At 36.6% G+C, this 25,540-nt stretch overlaps 3 protein-coding genes across 8 annotated transcripts in view; 1 reads left to right on the forward strand and 2 right to left on the reverse strand.

Moving 5' to 3' along the window:
* Window positions 1-254: 254 nt before the first annotated feature.
* On the reverse strand, window positions 255-5,777 carry itm2cb (integral membrane protein 2Cb). The gene is made up of 6 exons (XM_046875800.1): window positions 5,601-5,777; window positions 3,815-3,955; window positions 3,338-3,526; window positions 2,971-3,081; window positions 2,452-2,602; window positions 255-1,511 (listed from the first exon to the last, which is right to left on the reverse strand). Exons 1-6 carry the CDS (start codon window positions 5,691-5,693, stop codon window positions 1,420-1,422), a joined length of 777 nt encoding a protein of 258 aa, XP_046731756.1. The 5' UTR covers window positions 5,694-5,777; the 3' UTR covers window positions 255-1,419.
* A 6,056-nt stretch (window positions 5,778-11,833) lies between these two features.
* hes6 (hes family bHLH transcription factor 6) lies at window positions 11,834-13,463 on the forward strand. The gene is made up of 4 exons (XM_046876758.1): window positions 11,834-12,195; window positions 12,282-12,368; window positions 12,480-12,561; window positions 12,651-13,463. Exons 1-4 carry the CDS (start codon window positions 12,130-12,132, stop codon window positions 13,088-13,090), a joined length of 675 nt encoding a protein of 224 aa, XP_046732714.1. The 5' UTR covers window positions 11,834-12,129; the 3' UTR covers window positions 13,091-13,463.
* A 3,223-nt stretch (window positions 13,464-16,686) lies between these two features.
* The window catches only part of per2 (period circadian clock 2), a 52,283-nt gene continuing 43,429 nt past the window's right edge, over window positions 16,687-25,540 (reverse strand). For all 6 annotated transcript variants that reach the window (XM_046876569.1, XM_046876572.1, XM_046876570.1 and 3 more), the window contains 6 exons: window positions 23,273-23,739; window positions 22,763-23,149; window positions 22,019-22,205; window positions 21,492-21,720; window positions 18,862-19,012; window positions 16,687-18,004 (listed from right to left, as the gene is read on the reverse strand). In XM_046876569.1, coding sequence (XP_046732525.1) covers window positions 17,888-18,004; window positions 18,862-19,012; window positions 21,492-21,720; window positions 22,019-22,205; window positions 22,763-23,149; window positions 23,273-23,739 — 1,538 coding nt within the window. In that variant the 3' untranslated portion in view covers window positions 16,687-17,887. The remainder of the gene's footprint in view (window positions 18,005-18,861; window positions 19,013-21,491; window positions 21,721-22,018; window positions 22,206-22,762; window positions 23,150-23,272; window positions 23,740-25,540) is intronic.

Genomic DNA, 25,540 nt, shown 5'->3' on the forward strand with positions numbered 1-25,540 from the left:
TTTATCGCAAATACTGCAATAGTTTTTATTTTATAGGTGTTAGGGTGTTTAATAAGTGTCTCAACATGCGCTGCAATGCATGAAAGAAAGTATCCAGGTGGTTACTGCCCCTGGAAATGAATAATGTGGCTTAATAGTAAGGTTGTTAATGTGAAATCATTGCTTATGTGACAAATAATTATCAAATCGCTGCATACCAAACATAAGGAAATACACATGTATAATCCATAATTATGTAAGAAACAGTGGCCCCATTTATTTTCAGTAGTTTATTTAGTTATATTACAAGCAATAATGTACATTGAGGAAGGAGGTGATAGGGCATTAACTCCTTAAACAGTGCATTATTTTGTCATAGAAAAAAAGGCTTTTACTGAATAAAATGTTTATGAAAAAAGAGCATGCAAAGAAAGATGTACTAAGGCTTTGACATGAAATTTTGCTAAATAACAGCCTTCATCACATTACCTTAAAGCATCCTTGAAGTGGGTATGTTAAAAGAAAAGTCAGACAAAAATCCATTATATAATGGTAATAGAGCAGCACTTGTATAATGAATACACACTTCTAATGAAAAGTCAAAAAGAGAAAAAAGCAGGCATCAGTTTAACTCAGATGTGGAAGTCGTTTTTTTTTTTTTTATAAACTTTATTCACAAATATGTCACAAAGAGACAAAAACATACAAAGTTCATTAACTGAATACGAAAATGTCTGATGTTAAAATATGAAATCCAAGATAAGAAAACTCTATTGCTTAAGTTACTTTGGGAAAAATGAAAACAGTGTCTTAATTAAATTAAAAGTAATTAACTCATATATTTCTAAAACATGAGGTATACTTTTTGGCATTAAGACAATTTTCTAAATCTGGATTTCTTATTTCACATAAGGAAACAGTAGTGAACGGGTTATCAGGCTTATCGGCAAAATAACCTTCACCAACTGACAAACAACCAAAGAAAATAAAGTCAGTGCATAGTGCATGCCATAGTCTCACACAAAAATTATGTCAATACTGTCAGAAAAATTTTCAAATGTGCTTGCATTTCTCAGAACGATCAGTTATTCAATGTAAAATCCTACACATTTATTTAATGTAAATACCAATATATACAGTTCAAAATGTTTAACCAAGACAACAAGAACAGCCACCAACTCTAAGGCAATTATTATATTATATATATAATTTATAATATAATTATATAATATTTTATTTATATATAAATAAAACATAGTTCTGATTGATCACAAACTAATTTTGAAACAAAAAAAACAAACAAACAAAACAAAAAAAATCATGATGCCTAACACAGTATGTACAGAGTAGATGTGCTATAAAGTGCAATAAAAGCTAAACGCAGAGGAACAGGTTTTGGGATCTGCTCAGTTAAGTTGGGAAGATGCTGTGGCTGACATTTCAGGCCCGGTCACAGATCAGCGTCTCTATCACAAATGTGTTCTCAAAATGACGGATGCTGTGACACTTCCTGGTATGTCGTTTGTCAATACCTAAACAGGATACACAAAGTCAAAAGTTAAATGTTTGCAAAAAATATGATCTACAATAAACAAACATTATGTTTAGGTGTGGGGGAAAAAATATCTACTGTTGTAATGAACAGTAGATTAGTATTAAGGCCTAATTGGTAACAACTCATTTAAACCTCCAGCGTTATTCAACACTTGTGCTCATTTTAGACAAGGTATTTCAGGCCTACACATTCAGTACAAATGCTGTCTAGCCAAAGGCGTCATTCTGTCAATACGATATAATTTCTGAAAAGAAGGAGAATTCCCTATAAACCAACGCCTACACTTCATCGACTGCATCACTTCCTCCTCCCGTGCACCTACCCTACTTGGAGCTGGTTGGCGTACTCTCGGCTGGTGAATCATCCACACATGGATTAATCACACAGTGGATCACAGTATTAGTGCATCCTACACACGCACGCGAGAACTACGTAGCACCAGCCTACACGAATATCAGCTCCAGGTTTCCTCCACTGCCACTACAGCGGAGGCAGACTCTTTGTGACGTACAAGGGTTTGCAGGCTTATAAAATGATAAAGTTTAACGGTACAATGAATAATCTTCTGGAGTTTCTCTAAAGGTTTTCATGGTGATCACAGTTCAGAAATAAAAGAAATGTCAAACAGGAAGGGTTGTTGTGTGGGCCTGAGTTCAATAGTCCTAAGTGGTCATCTTCTACATATTACATAATACTAGTTATTAAATAACAGTTTCTTATGTTAATATTTGTAAAATATTCTGGAATTCTGGTAATGCTGATATTCCCCCTTAAACTATGCACCTAGATAATGGCTAGTGGATGTTAAAAAACTGGTAATGAATAAATGAGTGGAAAGGGCAAAGGAAGGAGAGAGTACTAAAGTCCAATAGGCAATCAAAAAAAAAGTGTAAGAAAGTCTAAGTAGGCGGACTCACGTCTGCGAGAGTTGCGGCGTTTCAGCCGGTAAGTCTCTTTGCCATAACACAGGCGGTGGATAAAGGGGCCGAGCTGACGCATGTTCTTCACCCGGCCTGTCACCATCATCTCTTCCTGAATCATGTAGGTCTGTGGCAAGTACATGTCCCTCTGCACAACACATACACATTCTGATATTACTAATTACAAAAAAAGATGAACTGTTGGGATTTTAGCTTTAAGATTGTTACCTGCTTTACCAATAAAATGCTCAATGAGCTTCCTGTTCATATTTTTTCAATCAATGTTCAACTACAACAGCCTAAAAGACTGACCCAGATTGTAAGACCTAGAATTTGCCCTCTTTTTTTCGTTGTTTGTACTAGATCACATTCCATGCACAATGAGAGCCGTGTGCATTTTTCTTTCCTTGATCATTTCCTCTAGGCTCTGACACATTTATCATAAAATGCCTATATAAAAGTAAATATATAGAGTATGACAGAAGATGTGACTCATAGAATGAGAGATCATTTTACCTTGATATTAATAAGTAGCTCCCACAGGTTTCTGGGCGGCATGACAATGGTGGTGTTGAGCTCGACAACATAGCACTTATCCAACGCAATGTCGTAATATGCTGTGAGGCCCTGTGTAGATGAGAAAAAAAAGACACAATAAGCAACAACTAAATGAAAGTATCTAATGCATTCCCCCGGTTCTTAAGTCTCATCAATGCCCGTGTTATTCAGAGAGTTCAGAGTATACTGACAATAAAGTGACAGCACTTTACAACTTTTTAGAAACAGACTGTTACTTCATTTCAGACAATCAGAGCAAATTTCACTGCCATTATTATATAGACATTGAGATGGAGTGCAAAAGGCTAGGATATTCCCTGCATACCCGGTGGAAGTCGTGGATGATGTCAGCTGGATCGCTTCCTCCAAAGTTGGGCACAGGAACATTGATCTGCTCATAATTTTCCTCCAAGTAGATGCCGACATTCTCTTGCAGCTCCTGTCTCCCTAGCAACGGTGCGTAAAGGGAGTCATCATACATCACCCGACAGTGGAACAGACTGTCCTCAGGGATCTGTGTGAAGATCGAATTTGGAACATGTCTCAAAAAAGAATGCATAAAGAACAGGATAGAAAGATATTGCTAATAAATAATAAAAGGCAGTAAAGAATTAAGGATAATGATTGACAGGGCATGTGACTCATCAGACACTGAATGTGGCCTAGATTTTGCATCTTTGTGTTCTGTGCACAAAGAAAGCTCTCTCATACAGTCATACTACTCATCAGTTCCATTTCACTTAATAGTTTAAGAGCAGTGTTAATATTATATAACATGACACTATCTTTATTAATGTCTCACCTGAGGAGTGAAATAGTAGCGATACACATAGACCGACACCATGATCAGGCCAGACATGAAAATCACCAAGCCAGGGATCAGACACCAGAGGCCACTTATTGAAGACTTCTTAGGCCTGAGAGGGAGGACCAGTTCATCCGGCTGGAAGAAAGAAGAATCGATTTAGCCATTTTGCCTGCTGAGTTCAAGTATTTTTTTCCAAGTGAAATTTGAATGAACAGATGCAACACAAGTATCCTATACCCCCACTGGAACACGTTTGGGCAACTCGATCTCATGCAGAATTCAGGGCCTTTCTAATTAGTGTCACTAACAAACCGTTTTCTCGTCCTAATCTTAGTCATTCATATATTTATGCACATCGTGGCTCATGATTACGACTCTGCGATCACAAGACCATCTTTAGACCATGATGACACCTCTCTAGCAGCCAATCAGATAGGCTCTAGTAGCACATATTCTTGGTTTCTCTCAGCAATTTCTCTTCATGAATGCCAAGGAATTAGTCATGCTACATCTCAAGGAGTCAGGAGGTGTGAACGCCTCCAGTCTCTCAGGCAAGCCTGCCAAGGATGCCGTTCTGGCTTCAGCCCACGCTGACTGTACTCACCATGGCAATGGTATAGAAAGTCCAACGGACCTGCTGACAGAGCAAACGTGTGACGCAGCTGCGTTTTTTTTAGCCATATACTGTATTTTATATCGGTATCGACTTTTTTTTAGTCATTAAAGATGATCTTGGATGGAGGACATTCTGCACGGGCATGAGTGGGATCTCGCTTCTGTTTTTTTACAAGCATTTTATTAATGTTGTGCTAAAGTCATTCATGCTCTCTTTATTCGACCAAATTTGAGAACAGACTATAAACATAATATTGGCTCTAGATTTATTGCCATCCAATTTTTTACCTTAGTATCTTGACATCCTGAGGAGAATAGTGAACATATAATATTATCCCAAATGCAGACTAAATAAAGACGGTCTTTTATACCCATTGATTCATGTCATGTACTGTCAATAGACCCAGTGTTTAAAAAAAACCTGTTTCAGAAGAATATCAGATGATAAGCATCCAATTGAGCTTTGAGAAAACCATTACAGGAGCACTTATCATTCACATCGTAATTTCTGCTGTATAACCCATAACTAATTGATCAAACAAACAAACAAAAAAAGTTGCGAGTTCTACTCACATTTAATTCGGTTACTTCGGCACCCAAATTCACATATTAAATTATGATGTCAGAATAACACTCTCCATTTTAATACTGGTTTTCTTTGCTCATAACCATATTATACTGTAACTGCTTTCTACAAACTAACAATGGTGTAAGGGCAGACTCAGCAAAGTGCTCTGAAGGATCGGTCACCTCCACCCTCCCTGCAGAAATGCAAAATTACAGTGTGTCCTGACTTTTTTATTTTATTGTCCATACTTTTAACATTTGCACCATTACTGCAAGTGTAAGCAATATTCATCACTTTAAACACCAACCATTGGATCATTCTGTCACTACATTCCTTTGTGTTCTATAAATCATATATATATATATATATATATATATATATATATATATATATATATATATATATATATGGTTTCACTGGAGCCTACATAATATACTATTAATATTCCCTATTAATTGTTTAAGATGTATTCTTCAATTTCATGTAAACAAAAAAACACTTTTTTACAATAATATATTTACTAATAAAATGTAATTTAATTATACAAAATAAAATATTATATATAAGGGAATAATTAAAGAAGAAGAAGAAACTCACTTGAGAGTAAGACATGAGAATTTCCTCTTTTCCTTCATCTCGCTGCTTTTCAGGCTTCTGCACCGATACGGGCTGAAAGGAGATCTTCACCATCTTCTCCTTGTTCTCCTTCTCTGTCTCGCAGGTTTCGGTCTGTTTGCTGATACACCACCAGGCTGCGATGCGCTTGATGTGAGCCTGCTTCAACAGCGCGCGCACTTTAAAGGGAATTCCCGACTTCCGGTCTGCTTCAGACTAAGAGTCGTCCAATCAACGCGCTCCGTCTATAAATAAACAGCGCCTATAAATACCGGTTCACTGCAAGAGTGGGAAAGAGTCAGTTCCAGATGTGCTGGAATGTAGCCTGCTTCAGAGTTACAGAGTTTAGTACATATTCGAATAGTTAAATAGTTGCCTATTCGAATAGTTGAATAGTTGCCTATTGGTATGGTTGAACAGCTGTCTATTCGAATAGTTGAATCATTTATATAGCCTGCTACAGTGTTCAGTACACAGTTATCTATTGTACAGTTTTTTGTTTTTTGGGGGGGAATTGTTGGTAAAATTTATTGTGCAGGATGTGCAGAAAAGTAGCTTGTTACAGCATTTGGTACTCATTCGAATAGCTAAACGGTTGTCTATTTGCATAGTTGAATAGAAGTCTATTCGAATAGTTGAACTGTTGTCTATGCGAATAGTTAAACAGTTGATATATATGAAAATATATTTGAGTTTCAATATTTCAAAAAAGAGGAAATAAATCATCTACAACACAAGTTTAATAGATTAAAATGGAAAAGTTTGTAATCTTGGTTCCATTTGAATTTCATTCCAAGGGTCAGTCAACCATAGTCTTCAGGGTTATGAGCAGAATCATCAGAAATGCAAAGATGGAGATGCTAAACTCTGGAATTTTAAAATAAACATTCAAACTTAAACTCGTATTCTGTAACTCGTAATTCATCCTGAAATGATATCATTTCCATGGTTAAGAGTTGATGCCAAAATACAACAAATCACAACATAGTGAAATGTTATAAACAAAAGCACGGAAAACTAGAAATCACTTAAATTTGATGATGTGCTTTACCACACAGTTGATTTTCTGCTCACATCTGAGGTTCCATTTTAATCATACACCAATATTCAATATTCTTCAGCATCCGTGCAAACTTTTTTTTCCAAACCCCAGAGTTATTTAATAAAGCATTCCATTTAACAGTCATATATTAATTTGGATAGGTTTAAAACATTACATTTGATTTGTTATCAGTTAATTGAAGAACTTAGTGCTAAAAAATATTGTGTTTAAAAACGTTTCCCAACATAAGCATGTGCAGTAAGAAAAGGACAGGCGCTAATAGCTTGTGACATTAACTGAGCACATTCTGTGACTGAATTGCAAGTTAAACAGCTGAAAATATTCTCTCACAGATTAACAAAATGTTATGTTTCTTAAAATGTTAAAATGTACTCTGTCACGCTGCACATGTTACCACGAGACTGATCTTGACACCTTCAGCCCACTGAACCTGTCTGATCCATACTGAAGCTCTACATGTACTCAGAGCTATCTGTACTTTCTGAAACTCATTCTCTCCTGCTAGAAATGGTCCCATATGGATAATCTAAAGATCACATTTACCAAAAACACTTTATGACCAAAGCTCACATGTTCATCATTTGATCATTAATATACTAATACTGTAAACTTTCACCCAATAACTTTTGTTTTAACCATAAAAGATCGTGAAGTCTTGAAGTTCTTTCAACATCCTCTCAGTACTCTTTAACAATATAGTATACAATTGGTAAGGTGTAGGGAATTATATTTCCCCTATATAATGCCATGGAAAAGAGAATGAGTTCCCATTTGAGTTTGGATTCTTTCAAGTCTTCTTGTTCATATTGTCTTGTGAAGATGCTTTAAGACAAAAAGTGCTATATAAATCTAAATTGAATGAGTTATCTGAATTGAGTTATCTTATAAAAAAGTAATGTCTTATACAATATACAGTACCGGACATTAAATACAGTAATTGCTACAGCTGTGGATATTTTGGTTGGTGGACTATTTTCATTCCAATTATATTTTATGTTGGAAGAATCATTAACATGATTAATTATATTACAACTTTACAAAAGTTTCCAAGATTACACATTTTTATGAAAAGAAACAAGGAAAAACAGTGTTATGCTATATAAACACAGTCATTGACATGTAATACGAATTTCTCCCAAACGTTTATTTGAGTCCATTTTTCAACAAGAATGTTCTAGAGATCTTAATAAACTAAAGACCAACACATCGTACATTTTAAGCATTTAAAGTCGCACGTTCCTGTTATCATGTAATCTGTGTCACCCAGATAAGGATGGGGATCCTCCCAAGGTTTCTCCCTCATGCCTTCTCATGAAGTTTTTCCTTGCCACAGTCACCACTGGTTTTCTCATTAGGTATAAACTTGGAGAATAATGTATACATTTAAAATGTAGATTTGTAATCTATTTATTTCTGCAAAGCTGCTTTGGGACAATGTCCATTGTTAAGATTATGAATTTTACAGTATAATATACAACAAACAACAACAACAACAACAACAACAATAATAATAATAATAATAATAATAATAATAATAATAATAATATAAGAGGAGAAGAAAGAAGAAAAATGAAAAGGAGAAGGAAAACTACTTTTTTTATATATAATTCTATACTGTAAATCTATATAGATCAGATAGATAGATAGATAGATAGATAGATAGATAGATAGATAGATAGATAGATAGATAGATAGATAGATACGATTATTATATTTTTTTTATTGTAAATTATTCTACAATTTAACTCTTCCACATATAACTCTCTTTAAAGCCTTTAGCAGCATAATGAATGTGTTGGTGTTGGACTTGAAGCTCAAAGGCTTTTAATTTGAAATGCTCCTGAAATGGCTGCGCCTTCCGATACTTATTTTGGGCTTTTACGATGAACGACGCACTCAGATTTGCATCAGTCTTCCGGAAGTCAAAAAATAACCTGACATGGCATTCTACTTATATGGATTTATTGTAATGTATGACCGCTTTGACGATGTGTGGGGATCCATGATCCTTCATCATTCATCTGATCAGAAAACTAGAGTTTAAAACACGTTGCATTTTTATTGAACAGGCCGCTTAAATGCAATATAATGATCCATCTCTGTGATGTGGTCGGAAAAGAATCAGTCGGTTACTTTACATGATGAATATGATGTCTGGTGGAATAATAAACCAAACCTGGGTGTTGTGACAAATACAAAACACAGTACAAAACTCAGCTGATGCAACCTGATTCATTTCTTCCCTTCCCTCTCAAATGCCTTTATTTGGCTCTAATCCTGTCCTTTGGGATGAAACTGAAAACCCCTGAACACAGAAAATGAACATGTCTAGATTTGATATTGCTATTAGAATATCATATGCACCCCCCCCCCCCAAAAAAAAACACACAAACACACATACATTAATATTTTCGTCTACAATCCTGGTTTCTATACAAATTTGCTTTGTGAATGTCTGATAAACATCCTGCCAGAAACACGTCACGTCCCAAACCACATAGACTGCTCTGATACTGAGAGGAGAACTGTTCATGACGGTAGTACACACTTCTATACTCAGTAATGTCCTGTAGTCTTCGACGTGAGCAACATGGAAGTGGATTCATCACAAATTAGCATCTTGATAACACTTGCTAATCTTCAAGCCACCCCGTTTATTTGATTACGTCAGCATAATAATCAGGCTTTTTACATCACAGCCTGTGTATAAATAGGCTGTCCTCGAAAGCTGCTTAACTGCGTCTCCTGACATGAAGACTTACACGGAATGTCCAGCAGAGGGCGCGAGTTTCATACTTCAAATAAAAATAAACAAGCAGACAGACAGACAGACAGACAGATAGATAGATAGATAGATAGATAGATAGATAGATAGATAGATAGATAGATAGATAGATAGATAGATAGATAGATAGATTTATTAATTCATGGATAGATCATATATCACAGCTAGATAGACACTTGTGACCTTTTAATGATTCAGATCAACAAGCAAACTAATATTACACAAAGATAACCCGACTAAATACAAAATGCAGTTTTTTAATAATTGTATTTATTAAGGGGGAAAAAATCTGTCCAGACCTGCTGGGCCTATGTGAAAAAGTAATTGCCCCTTAAACCTGATAACTGGTTGTGCCACACTTGGTGACAACAACTGCAATAAAGCATTTATGATAACTGGCAATGTGGACATCCTGTGGAGAAATTTCCCACTTGTTTTAATTTATCCACGTTGGAGGGTTTTTGATCATGAAAAGCCAGCATCCCAATCGGATTTACATTTGGATTTGGATTAGGCCACTTGTTAATTTTTTATTTTATTTATTTTTTAGGCATTCAGAGGTTAATTTGCTGGTGTGTTTTGGATCATTGTCCGGCTGCATAACCCAAGTACACTTGAGCTTATGGTCATGAATTAATGGCCAGACATTGTCCTTTAGGATTTTCTGGTACAGTGCAGAATTCATGTTTCCATCAATTATGACAAGTCATCCAGGTCCTGAAGCTGCAAAGCTTCCTTAAACCATCACACTTCTACCACCATGTTTGACTGTTAATATGATAAATATACATTTTGTTTATATGAAATGCTGTGTTACTTTATGCCAAATGTCACGGTATGCATACCCTCCAAAAAATTAAACTTTGTTTCATTGGTCCACAGAATATTTGTCCAAGTCAAAATCAAGATATTATTTGGCAAATGTGAAACAAGCCTTTTTTTTTTTTTCTTTTTGGTCAGCAGTGGCTTTTGCCTTTGAACTCTTCCATGGATGCTATTTTAGCCCAATCTCTTTCTTATTGTTAAATTATGAACACTGATCTTAACTGAGGCAAATAAAGCCTCCAGCTCTTTAGATGTTGTTCTTGGTTTCTTCTTTAATGAGCTCCTGTTTGAGTTGTTGTTGTGCTCTTGTAGTAATTCTGGTAAGCCAGCACTCCTTGCAAGGTTCACCACTTTTCCATGTTTTCTCCATTTGTGGATAATGGCTCTCATCATGGTTTTCTGGCATCCCAAAGGCTTAGAAATAACTTTGCAGACAGATACGTGTGAATTTTTTTTTTCCTCATCTGTTCTTGAATTTCTTTTGTTGCTTTTTGAGACCTTTAAGCACACCTAACTTTGTTAGACAGGTTATATTTAAGTGATTTTATGATTCAGCAGGTGTGGCAGTAATGCAGCAATCAGGCCTGGGTGTGGCCGATGAAATTTAACTCAGCTTTCCAAAAAAATTATTTTGTATGTATTTTATTTTTGTGTAATATTAAAATTAGTTTAATGAACTGAACCATTAAAGTGCGACAAATATGCAAAATACAGGGCATAAATAAATAAGTAGGGCAAATACTTTTTCACAGCATGGATGGGTGGGTAGTTTAACAGCGGGATGGATATAACTGTTCGATATAAAATCATTAAAAATGCATTGAATATTTGAATTTAACTGAAAAAGACATTTATAGCAGATAAACATGTGGATGGCTCATTAAAGGGTATTAAAAGGAAATATCATCATTCATTTTCACTGGGGTTTATTTATGTTCTGATGATCTGATTTATCATTTACAAAGTCTTTCAGTACAGATGTTTGCCTTTCTCAAATAATTACCAGGCCATATATATATATATATATATATATATATATATATATATATATATATATATATATATATATATAAAACATCCTATATTATAACACACACACACACACACACACATAATAATAATAATTGATGTTATCCAGTAATGTCATATGTATGTATGTCATTTGTATATGCCATTACTGGATAACATCAATTATTATTATTATTATTATTATTATTATTATTATTAGTAGTAGTAGTAGTAGTAGTAGTAGTAGTAACAGTAGTTGTAATAGTATTAATAGTTTTAGTATTACCATTAGTGAATTATATATAGTAGTAGTGATAGTATTGTTATTATTATTATCAGTAGTAGTAGTAGCAATATATTCTTCTTTTTTTGTTTGTTTGTTTGTTTGTTTGAATAAAACGTAGTTCTGTATGAGGGAACAGAGTGCTGATGTGGGACAGTAAACGGAATGGTTGGTTCTCCTCCACTGCACACTGTTCAGGGCGGGCTGCTTCCCGAAGGCGAGACAAAGGCGCCGCAGTTGATTGGCTCTTTTTCTGCGCGAGCTCTCCGTCAGCTCTCTCGCGCACTCCGCTCTCCATTCACATGTAAATTAGGCCCCATAAATGCACCCGTTGGTCGCTCACTTTTTGCACAATACCCGCCTCGCTTGTTAGCACCGTGTGTAGACCTTTGTTTCAGACTGCGCTCGCCAGCCATCTGCCCTCCATTCAGGAGTCGTAACGGCACTGCGTGCTTGCTCGGAGCGCTCTCTCTCTCACTCTCTCTCTCATTCTCTCTCTCTCTCTCTCTCTCTCTCTCTCTCTCTCTCTCGGAAACCCAGCAGCAATATGGCCCCTGTTTCCCGCAACAGCAAGTCTGAAGATGACTATTTCGGGATTAAAGGAGACAGAAAGGTACGAGCATTTCTGTGTGATGGTCATCACTATCTTCGTTGGTCTGTACAGCATTGCTTATGGTTTGTAATGTTACATCTGTGCAGACGAGAAAGCCCTTGGTGGAGAAGAAGAGACGCGCCCGGATTAATGAAAGTTTGCAGGAGCTGCGGCTGCTCCTGAGCGACTCAGACGTAAGTTGCCTCAGTTACTTTTTCCAACTTTGACGCCTACACATAAGATGACAGCTGTTTCTCGGCATGCAACGGGCACATAACTGCTATAACGCTTTGTGTCATCCTCAGGCGCAGACAAAGATGGAGAACGCCGAAGTGCTGGAAATGACTGTGAAGCACGTGGAAAGTATTCTTCAAAACAGAGCGAAAGGTGAGTCGTGGATTTTAGCTCATACATCTAAGCCAAACGGTTGGTCAACCATGGGATCACGACCCTCATGTGTTTGTTTGTTTCTCCAGCGGCTGACAGCATGAACCGTGAGGCGAGTGAACGCTTCGCTGCCGGTTATATCCAGTGTATGCATGAAGTGCATACGTTCGTATCCAGCTGTCCAGGCATCGACGCCACCATCGCGGCCGACCTGCTCAACCATCTGCTGGAGTGTATGCCTCTGAATGACGAAGATCGCGTCCATGATCTGCTCTCCGATTTGATGGGAGACTGTGTGAACGGTGGCGCTTGGGCAAGCGAGGGCATGCACGCTGTGATGTCCCCACGTGAAGGAAGTGCCACCAGCAGACCTTCAGATCTTTCCCCCTCCCCATCCAGCATGTCGAGCGATGATCTGTGCTCGGACCTCGACGAGACCGACACTGAGCACAGTCACGTAGACAGTCGGGACGCCCACAATAATCTGCCCACTGCTTTCTATTCCAAATCAGTATGGAGACCCTGGTAGACTCTGACAGATCCCTGAACCATAGCAGTAAGATGTAATGCAGCAGAACCCTGTGTAGCTGTTAGTGCGGATTATGTAGAAAGACTGGTCATGTATGTGAGATTTTAGCTGGGAATAAGAAGTGTCTGTAACAGATCTGAAAAGCTCTTCATTGGTGAAACAGCCTTGGTGTCAACCTAACAACACTGCAACATCAGCATCTTTGTAGCGTATTTAAATATATTTTTTGTATAAGCTAAATTAAGACGACACTGTTCTGATGAGTATTTCTAGGAAGTATCTTATTATTGTAGACAGATGTGTAAATATTTCATTGTTGCTGTAGATATATTGATTACGTGTGCGTTTTCTTCATTAAAAACATAAACACATATCTCTGTTCTATTTTTTTATTATTATTCATTGTATATTTTTTGTCTTGGGATAATGCGGTAAACTGTCTAGGCAGAGACGTCTCAGAACACAACTTGGGTCCCGTGTTAAACGTCAAACTTCACACTCTGGCTGGCCACTGTTGAGTTTAATGAATAATCTTCTTCGAAAGAGAAAAAACAAATTAACAATTGAAATCAGCAGAGGTCAAGAGCACAGGGGGGTATCGTTCCCGCGCTTTGCTTATGCAGACTGAAGGTGAGAAAGTACCCTTTGGAGTTTGGAGGAAACCCCACACCTCTGATGGTCAGTGATCTGGAGCTGACAAACCCAGCTGTCATTCTTTCTGAGCCTTTTGAAGCTTAGCCTGCTCACACACCATAAAGTGCTGTGGTTATTAAAAAGGTACAGGCTTATATGCAATAGAAGTTAACAAAAAAACCCTGAATGATAAGGTATTTAGTAGACTGTTCTCTTGTCACATAAGCTACCAAAACTCTTAGTCTCATTCTTGAGATGAATTAGGATAAACGCTTTATTTAAAACTACTTTTTTTTTTTTTTACCCAACTCCTTTCTAAAGTATCACATTACACAACATTTTCTGCATTATCCTCAGCACAATAGGTTTTTCCTTGCAACCAGTTTGCTCAATTTATTCACGTTGGCTGAATTTAGGCCCGTAAATTGGGTAAGCCTATATAACAAGGGACAGTTTTTTCTCTGTTGCTTTGGAGCATTTATCAAATCATCCTTAAGATTTGCAAACCAGTAAGTGCATTCTCAAAACAATGTGTACAAACAGCACAAAACATTGGATTTCTTGCAAAAGCCTGTACTTTTTTCTAAATCCTTAGTACATCTCTCAAAGTATCTCATTCCCACCTGAATGAAAAGTGTCTTTGTCATTGTTCACAATCAGATCATCAAAATGGTTAGTCATGTTGTCTGTATGACGGATTGCACTGATTGCAAATGCACAAAGTTGAATTTCTTCTGTATGGTACATATGAATATCAGAAGCACAAATGTATTTATTTGATTGCATATTTGATTTATATTGATTGCAAGAGACCAGACAGAATTTACACTTTTGCTGTACTGTAATTGTGTCTGTTCATTTCTTAGTTGTTTAATCCATTTTCAGAAATTGTAATTCTGTGTTTTGCTCTGTTGCTAAATGAAGGTTCACAAGATTCACCTTTGACCTATTTTAGAGAACTAGTTAATCATTGGTTGATCTGATGCCGTTCACCCGCCTTCATTAGTGACATTCAAGATTCATCTGCACAATTCATCAATTCAAGTCACATTTACAAAAAATTGTTTACTAGAAATTTAGGCTTGACAGATGATGACAACTGGTTTAACTATTTTTGCATTCAATGACTTATGCAGTGAACTGATGCCGAGATGTTTTGGGGTTAAGACTATTTAGGTAAAACTCAAATAATATATTTTGATCAGCATGACATAAACAACTGATAATGGAAACAGCAGACGCTTGTACACAATCAATTAAATGAATGTATTAAAGCATTCGCAATTTGATCGAAGCAACAAGAATTGTTCTTATGATGTGCACCAGTGACTAAATGACATGAAGATTAAACAAGGAGTTTAGAGAATTTTTTTCTCATCTGAGAAATGCTGCAAAACAACTGAGAAAAACTGTAACAAGACATGAACATCTGTGCCGTTGGTGTTTTTGAGACGAGTAAATCAGTGAAACGAGCCACGGTGAACCTGAATGTACACCAAGGTACAAATAACCCAAATGTGTCACAGACCTGATGTCCGGGTGTGTGTTTTTTTTTCAGACAGACAAAAAAAGATCATTTTATGGCATCACTGATGTGGCAGTTACTGGGAGCATACGGTAATAAAGCTACATATTGGAGTATTCCAGACAAACAAACAAACAAACTGATAGATAGATAGATAGATAGATAGATAGATAGATAGATAGATAGATAGATAGATAGATAGATAGATGATAGATAGATAGATAGATAGATGGATGGATGGATGATAGATAGATAGATAGATAGATAGATAGATAGATAGATAGATAGATAGATAGATAGACAAACAAACAAACAAACTGGTAGATAGACAGACAGATAGATAGATAGATAGATAGATAGATAGATAGATAGATAGATAGATAGACAGACAGACAGACAGACAAACAAACAAACTGGTAGATAGATAGATAGATAGATAGATAGATAGATAGATAGATAGACAGACAGACAGACAAACAAACAAACTGGTAGATAGATAGATAGATAGATAGATAGATAGATAGATAGATAGATAGATAGATAGACAGACAAACAAATGTATAGATAGATAGATAGATAGATAGATAGATAGATAGATAGATAGATAGATAGATAGAGGCTAACGAGTAGTCGATGACTCTGTAGAACTAATATCATGGTCTCCTCGCATATTCATTGGATGATCGTTTGTAGTTACTTGGTGATTTGGTCATTTTAGAATTAAAAACGTATTAACCTTTTTTCCAAATCCACATTGGAAACTTCGCGCACTGTTGTCAGCTTGTAAGGTAAAGCTGGTTCCTCTGATCAGACGGATTATAGTGGCGTCTGTGAGGTGGCGACTTTAGTGCCGTCCGGACTTTAACACCTCGTGCTGAAATTGGCGGAGGTGTGAACGGCACTCAACTGCGCTTTCATCAAAGGCGCTCGCATCCTCTTCACGTCGCGTTCAGCTTCTCTGCGCCCTCAGCGACGCTTTAAGGGGCTACTTAAAGACAAGAGAGGCTGTACGCCGGAACACTGTTAATAATAAAAAAAAAATTCAGGAAATGCCATTCAAGGTAGAAAAAAAGCAGCGTGTTTCATTTGGAGCATATGGCACTGAAATGGCTCCAGTTACACAGATGCTGCCAACAGCCACAGCCAAAACATTACACTTTATTTGATTTAATCTGACTCACAGCTTTTTTTCAAAGGAAACACCAACACTTCCTTAAGAAAGTTAAATAATTATATTACATTTGATTTATCTATTTATTTATTTACTTATTCTCTTTCTCTTATAACTCACATGTTCCCTCTTTTTCATGTGATTGTTTTTTTTTGCTGTCCTGTATGTGTCTTAGTATCATTGTACTGCCATTCTCGATTGTTTATTGTACACTGGCTCTGGCAAGGTGTTAAATACATTCAAAACTCCAATCAGAACTCTGAAACATTGTTTGCTAAAAAAAAAAAGTACATTTTATTTGTTAACAGAGAAATTCTATATAACATTTGACACATAAAATACCTTTACTGTAGCCTGCAATAAGCTATATTGTGGACTGTACAAACTTAAAGAAGAAAAAAAATGGTTTAATTAAAGACTCTAATTAGCAAATCTTCCAGTTGGCCCTTAACCCTAAACAAAAAAAAGGTCTTCTGGGATCCTGGCTTGCTCATGTCGTAAAACGAGCTGTGGTTATTAAAGGTAAGAGCATATAATGAGGATGGGTTCAGTATAAAAATAATTACTCGATATGAATTTATTATAAATATATTCAATTGCTATGTAGTACAGTACAAAGTTGTTTTCAACATATCCAATGTCAAAAATATTTTCTTTTCTTGCAAAGTTGTATATAGTCTCTTTCTGGGGAAAAAATGGATTAAACCTTTTTGTGTCCCTGTACCATGATTGTCTGTGAACAGATCTCTTTAAAATATTCTTTAACAAGTTTATACAAGAATGCTATAAATATCTTAAACTATTTCCATTAAACAGTTTTTGAAAATCCTTAGTTCAAGGATTTTTGGGTTCAGTAATTTTATTTGGTCTCATATAATTATATAACGTGTAAGCTGAGGATGTGATATACATTTGCTGCTAAATGTTAGAGTTAAACTATATTTTTTAACCTTAACTATGCTTTTTGACCTTCTTTTCATATATGAGTTACTACAGTAGTTGTTGAGGTATTCAAATACATTTGTAGGGCAAAATTATATAACACAAAATAGGACATACAACATAAGTGGATTTTAAGATCCACAAAATACCAATTTATAGTTGAAATAATAAAAATAATAATAATAATAATAATAATAATAATAATAATAATAATCAGTCACAAGGACATTGTCTTAAAATACAATGGTGTCCAGGAATTTTACTGACAGACAATTTCACACACAAATACACACAAAGATGCATACACACACACACACACACACACACACACACACACACACACACACACACACACACACACACACACACACACACACACACACTTTAAAGAGCTCATCAATAGCAATGCTCCTAACATCCAAATATATAAACTATGGGAATGTTTTTAATGTTGTTTATATATTTAAATATATATATAAACATTAGATCAGCACTCTGTGGTGTATGTGTGTACACAAGCTCTTCATTACGTCTGGTCATGTGGAGGGGCTGTGACATCACTGACTTCAGATTCCCCCATATGCAAGTCTGGGAGCTCCTCCTCAACCAGCATCTCCGTGACTCCTTTACAGCCAATACACGCCTTCACAGCATGCAACAGATAACACACACTTAGCTTTGCTGCATCCTACACAAGGACCCATACAGCAATTACAGAACATGTGTCCATTTTTTTTAGAAACACCTACACATTAAAGCATTTAAATGGCCACTCATGGCTGCAGATCAATGCAAAAAAAAACAGCTGCAGATATCTTGTGCAGATACAGGTCAAAGGCTTCAGTTAGGCTTTACATCTAGCATCAGAATGAGGAAATGTGAAATCTCTGAGACTATAATTAAAACTTTAATCTCTGAGGAATTCATGGCACCAGTCTCACCCAAACCAGACAATATTCAGGCTTTTTGCAGTCTTTTGTCTTGTTTTAGTGAGTTTGTGTCCATGCTGGTTGCAGAATCTTAGCATACAGGAGTAGAACCTGATGTGGCCTGTCTACCTCACGGTTTGGTGTCTTCTAAGATGTTTTTTTCTCACGACGATTGTAACAGGTGCTTATTTAAGTTACTATAATCTTATTATAATTTTCCTCTTACCTCTCTTATCAACAAAACATTCATACCTACAGCAACTGTTGCTCACTCAATGTTTCTAGTTTTTTACACCATTCTTCTTAAACTCCAGTGGCAGATTTGTGTAAGAATCCAAATAGATCAGCACTGTCTGAAATAGGTAGCCCATTATACTGATGCTTTTCTGATGTTTGATGTGAACACTAAATGAACCTTTTGACCAATATCTTCATGCAAAGCTACTTGTCAACTTGCATAATTATAAAAAGTGTTGGAATGTATTAGCTTTAAATTTGCTAGCTGATGTTTTTTCAACTAGACGTAAAATGCCTCTCTGGTTCTATGTGAGTGCTTTTTCTTTGTGTTCACCTCAACGTTAATGGCTTTGGGTAGACCTCCTCCTCTCACCCAGGGGTGAACCTCGGCCAGCTCTCTTCTCTGCTCTTCAGAAAATCGTGGTTGATTCTTTTGCATCTGTCTCAGTTTCTCTCGGTCATCCCGCAACACTTGCTGTATATCCCTAAACAAACAAACACAGGCACAAAAAAGAACACACATGAAAACATTTGATAACAACTGAACATCAGATAATCATAATATTAAATTTAAGGATTGACAGTATGTTGTGCTGCATCATGTAATTGTTCATTCATGTTGGAAAGCTTGTTATTTGTTTGTGTACTATAAGTCTCACATTCACTATCAGAGCTGTTTAACTGTGTTTTAAGCTAATCAAAAGGGAACTCCAAGGAGATGACAAGGAACTGAATTCAAATCATATCTGTCTTATATATCTTATTAACAGTGTGAATCCATATGAACTTTCACAGCAGTGTTATGCTCCCGCTTCCTCACATCATTATAAATATTTTCAAATCGTGCAAAAGTGTCTCTACTTTTAATCAATTGCCTATACACCATGTAAAGTTTATAAATGTGTAAAAAGGACCTGCTAATCTACAATCTACTATCAAGGTATGCAGATTGTTTCTGTGACCCCAATTGTTCTGTTCAAACACACACAATTCAAAAATGTACGCATTCCACAAGCATATATTTGCATTATATAAGCATATTTTAATGTAAAGTTAACAGACGCCATACATATCATTATTTCATACAATTGATTTCATTCAATATTATTTTTATAGCTCTTTTAACAATGGACACTGATGCAAAGCAGCTTTACAGAGATAAAAAGGTTAGGAATATACTTTATATCTTTAATTAATAAGTAAGTCCCTATAAGTTCCCTAAGTCCCTAATGAGAAGGTCAGTGGTGACAGTGCCATTTAAAAACCTTTTGAGATGGTATGAGGAAGAAACCTTGAGAGGAAGCAGACTCAGACTCAGACCCATTTAATGTCCATTTTTTATAATGTCAATTTTTTATAGTTTTACCATTGTTAAGGTGTACTTTTCAGTGAACTGTTCACTGAAAGGGTGCTAAAATGCAGAACTGTTCATGCCAATTGCAGCCCTAAGCCATTGTAGCAGAATGTTTATATTAATTACAGTAAAAATGCACCATCATAGTGACATCCTCATGGCTGACCTTCTCCATAATAAATTACACCTCCTGGTCACGTATTAAACATAACCTGGGGTTATTGTTATTTATTCCTATTTTCATCTAAACTGTTTGGGACCAAATTTGTTGTGATTTACCCTACATAACATACAGCAGATACAGAATGCCTATAAAAAAAAAATTAAGATAATAATCGTTAAAAACTTTATTGCCAGGACTGATACAAGTTCACTTTGAAGTTTTTTCATAAACAACACAGAGTATTATAGTAGTTTTAGATAAAGATATTGAAATCTAATGTTATGTTACACGGTTCAGGATGAACAAAAACTGCCTGTACAGAATACTGATCTCATATTGATGAGACTTGGGATAGGTTATTCCATTTTCTTTTAGATTTTTGTTGGTTGTTAAATTTAACATGGCCCAGACATCATAGCCTGTATATATTCAGATATTACTGAAATTAAAAAAATACCATTTGCCTGTGTTACTGAATCATAGCAGAATAACACACTTATGGCTATAATGTCTTATGATAATTTTTGATATATCATCACAAAACTCTTGTTTAATCAACATGTTTATTTGAAAAGACTTTAATGTTACTCATAGCACACCAATCTATTAAATCTATTAAAAATAATGATATTAACGAGTCAAAAACAAATAACGCCATGGGTCTTGTGGCAAGATACAGCCAGGAGTTTCTTCCATCATTTATTCCTCTCAAAATGGAAAACTTGAGGTTGAACTGATGCTGAACTGTGTGTTCGTGCAGTATCAGTTTTTATCAACTGATAAATAAAAGAGGAACGACTAATTTTCAAAATGTAGTTCAGTAAAATAAGATATTTGACTTTGAAATGTAGTGAAGTTAAAGTAAATGTTTCTAAAAGAAAATACTTCAGTATAGTAAAGATATTCAAAATATCTACTTAAGTACAGTATCCATTTACAGTTAATTACTTAATTACTGTCCACCACTGGCTTATGCATACACAGTGCACATGCATGTTCACATGCAGTTGATGTGTCAAATGCAAACATTATCAAGTACATGCAGCTGCTCCCAAGTGCACACAATCACACAGCAGAATTCAATGCAATTAATAAACTGTAAAACGTAAGGCTTGAGAACATTCTTTGTATGATTTTCATACGTTAAAATACATCAAATTAAAGATGCAATTACAGTGACTCAGACAGTGATTTAACAAACTCTCACTGATTTAGGATTGGTATTTGCAGTGAGTGTTAAAATCTATTTTCCAAAAGGGCTTCACCTTTTTATAACAACGAAGGTTATGTTGTTTATTTCTTAACTCTCTTCTATAAATAGTTATATAATTATGTAGTAGCATTAAATTCAATTCCCTTTGCCTAGTGCATGTCCTTTTCTCTGTACAAGGATTATTAATGTCAATCAAGGGGGCACATGGCACAGGTTCTGTTTAAGCTTACTCACAGGGAGGGCAACTGGTATGTCATCATAACCTCCTTGTCCACATTGGCAGTGAGGCGCCAAAGAGGATCCTGCAGGACATATTTGATCAAACTTTCACTCTCCTCTAACTCCAAGGACCCTGCAATCCTACGTCGTTGTCTCAAGGCCTCAAGGGACTTCTGTGAAGAGTCCACACTGCCAAAATAGTTACTGCTGTTATTGCTGGTGTTACTGCTTCCTGTATAAGATACTGAGAGAAAAAGTGTAGGAAAGAGGAAAAAAAAAATAGAGAAAAGGAAGTCAGAATGTAATAGTGAATAAGCAGACACTAATTTTCCAACTATATGAAAATTATTATAGATGTAAATGCTAGACTTTCACAAAATGTACCTTCTTATAGTCACAATACCATTGAATATTTAACAAAACTGTCAAAACAGTGTATGGGATATGACTACTGCTGATATACAAATGATGACTATTAGAAATATCAGAGTTATGGGCCATGCTAGCCTACTTCAGAACAGAGCATGGAAATGAATAAATACCAGTTCCACTAGCAGATCCACCACTTCCACAAGCTGAAGTCCCACATCCATTAAAAGCAGAACCCATGGACCCGGATGTGGCTGACCCTGTGCCAGAACGAGAGTCCTCCAGCATGAGGATATCCAACAGATCACTGGATGAAGAGAAAGCATCACAGTGGTGCAGGCCTGCATCACCTGCATCTTCCTGCAAAACAACACACACACACGCACACCATGAGCTAACTGTCAGTGCTGCTCTTATAGTTCCCATTCACAGTGTTACTCAACTGCTAGTAAATTCTAAGCAATTTAAAAATTATAAAAGATTATTAAACCCCATTCCTGCCCCTGGCATTTATTGACACCCATTAAAAGGGTGTGGAAAGAGTTACAAAGAACCATAATATAGTACGAGATAAATATCTCTCTTTCCGCAGCTAAAGAGGTAAGAGGCTGAAAAAAATTGCGTTTTTTAAATACCAAGGTGATTTTTTTATTTTGTATTGTCCAGTTAGTTAATAGGATTTTTAAACAGTTAAAAAGTATTGTATACAAAAAAAAAAAGTAGGATTCTACAATAAGAATATCGCACCAAATATTAATGTTGTGGGGGAAAATACTTTGTATGGATAAGTGTTTTTTATCAATAAAAAAAAATAAAAAAAAATAATAGGACAAATGCCAATGAGCTATATAATATTGCCATCTAGTGGGGAGAGATAGTCAGAGCAAGTAATTAAAATAATAAAAAAAAGCCCATACTGGTTGTTTGTCCGTTTTGGTCTGTGTTCCGGTGTTAGGTCCTTTCTCCACTGCAACACTCCCCTGATTACCAGCATTGGTTGTTGTGGTTTCCTGTTTCTCATTGGAGCGTTGGCTCTCTTCCAACTGCAAAAGGTTAAGCTGCAGTGGTGAACTGCACCGTGACTGGAACAAGGGTGGAGATGATTGGTCGCGTCCACCCAGTGATTGAGGGGTGGAGCTTCGTGAAGGCTCCTCCCTCGTTTCTGGTTCTGCAGGTTTGGGATGTTTGTCCAGTGGTGTGAAAGGGAATGGCTGAGCTGGAAAAGGGGTTTGTGGGGTGAATTGGGTCTGTAAAGGAAACGCTGTCTGAGGTTGGAATGGAACCTGACTGGGTGGGAACATAGCCTGTGGGAGAATAAAAAATAATTAACAATCATATGTCTCACCATATACTGACTTTTCAAAACCCAATTTGAATTTGGTCTGTATATTACAGACCAAAAAGAAAAGAGAACAGCTGAAAGTCACCTGCTCAGGGTAGAAAGGCTGGCGAGGGGCACTTCCTACTTGTGGAAACATGTAGTTGGGCAGCACAAGTGCCACCATGGGAGTGACAAGAGGGGCAGGGAATTGGGGCTGCATGGGTTGCATGGGGAAGCGTGGATTCTGGGTACTCTGGCTGTCAACAAATCCTGAGAGCGGTGCATCCACCCTGGGTGGAATGGCATTGGTCCCTGGGTACAGCTGAAGGGGGTATGCCGGCACAACGGCTGGATATGCAATGGGAAAAGCAGACTGTGAGGTGTCTGAAAGAGACCATGAAGTCTGGTTCAGTCCTTGCAGTTCTTGCCTGAACACCTGCCTCCTGTGTGAAATGGTGCTGTCGGAAGATTCATTCTGTTTGATGCGCTTAGATTTATGCTTTCTGTTGCGGCCCCCGCGACCGGTCGCAGGTTCTGTTCTGCCCCCCTGCTTACAGACTCGAGAAGGCCCGGCTATGCAAAAAGAGATAGAAAAAGAAAAAAATGTATAAAAGATCAAATAAAATATGAACAGTGCTTTTTGTGATATTAACATTCAACATTTTTCATGAGACAAATTATGGTCCCTTAACAAATTTTTTTAAAGAAAGTATAGACACTGATATCTGATATACACTAATATCATATACTGAATTATAAAATCAGCTTTGTCGAATGGTGTTGATTAATTTTCTTTAACCGCAACTATGGCAGAAGTGCTGACTGTGATTCTAATTATAACTTTACAGTATCTCACAAAAGTAAGTACACCCTCACATTCAGCAAACATTTTAGTATATCTTCTAAATGATCAATACTATAGAAATGAAACTTGGATATATTTTAGAGTAGTCAATGTGCAGCTCATGTAGCAGTACAGATTTACTGTCCACTGAAAATAACTCAGCACACAGCTATTAACTGGCAACCATTGTGAGTACACCGTAAGAGAACATGTCAAAACAGTTTTCAAAGTGTCAATATTATGTGTGAGCACCATTGTTATCTAGCACTGCCTTAATCCTCCTGGGCATGTAAATCACTAGAGCTGCACAGGTTGTTGCTGGAATCCATAATGACACCAAAGAGCTGCTGGTTGGTAGACACATGGCATTTTTCCACCTTCCACTGGAAGATTCCCCACAGGTTCTAAATAGGGTTCAGGTCTGGAGACATATTTAGCCACTACATCACATTCACCTTTAGCATGGCAGTTGTCATCTTTGCGGTGTGTTTGGGGTTGTTTTTTGTTAGAAAACTGCTGTTTGTCCCAATCATGTTCTGAGGTCATGTTCTGCTTCAGAATGTCACAGTACATGTTGGAATCCATGTTTTGCTCAATGAACCGCAGCTCCCGAGTACCAACAGCACTCATGCAGCCCCAGACCATGATGCTACTACCACCATGCTTTACTGTTGTCAATACTTCTCACCAGGGCGTTACCACACTTGCTGGACACCATCTGAGCCAAACAAGTTCATCTTTTTCTCATCAGACCACAGGTTCCATTAATTTATGCTCTTGGACGGGTTGTCTTCCGCAAATGTTTTGCTTTCTTGTGAGCTAGCTTCAGAAAAGGCTTCCTTCTGGGATGGCGGTCATGCAAACCAATTTGCTGCATTGCGAGGCTTTTGGTCTGAGCACTGACACGCGGACCTTCAGCTTCTTCATTACTGAATTACATTTCATTACATTTTATTCAAACCTCTAAAGCAAAGCTGGCAGCACAGCGTCTGTTTTTGAACCCATTTCGTCATCTGACGAACAGCATAAAGACTCAACTTTAATTAAATTAAATTAAATTAAACTTCAATTCATTTTTCAACTTGCATTAAACTTCATTGATTGACCCTTGCCAGGCCTGTTCCGAGTGGAAACTGTCTTGGAAAACCTCTGTATGACTCTGGCCACTGTACTGTAACTCAGTTTCGGGTTGTTACCGATCTTTTTATGGCTTAGGCCATCTTTGTGGAGGACAACAATTCTAATTCTTAAATCCTCAGAGAGTTCCTTGCCATGAGGTGCCATGGTTAAACAAGGTAGAGCTGTTATCACAAATTGACTGATATACTTTAAAATACAACTAGGTTTAAATACTTTAGTATTGTCCCTTGAGAAGATTGAAGAATGTGTGGAGTGTACTCACTTTTATGAGATACTGTATTTTAATAAACCATACAGATTTATATTAATATTAAAAAACCTGAAAAAACAACGAATGTAAAGAGACTTGTATGTCAGAAAAGCCAATTTATCTAATAATACATATAATTT

Source organism: Silurus meridionalis, chromosome 20 (assembly GCF_014805685.1).
Source record: "Silurus meridionalis isolate SWU-2019-XX chromosome 20, ASM1480568v1, whole genome shotgun sequence".
Taxonomy (NCBI): Eukaryota; Metazoa; Chordata; class Actinopteri; order Siluriformes; family Siluridae; genus Silurus; species Silurus meridionalis.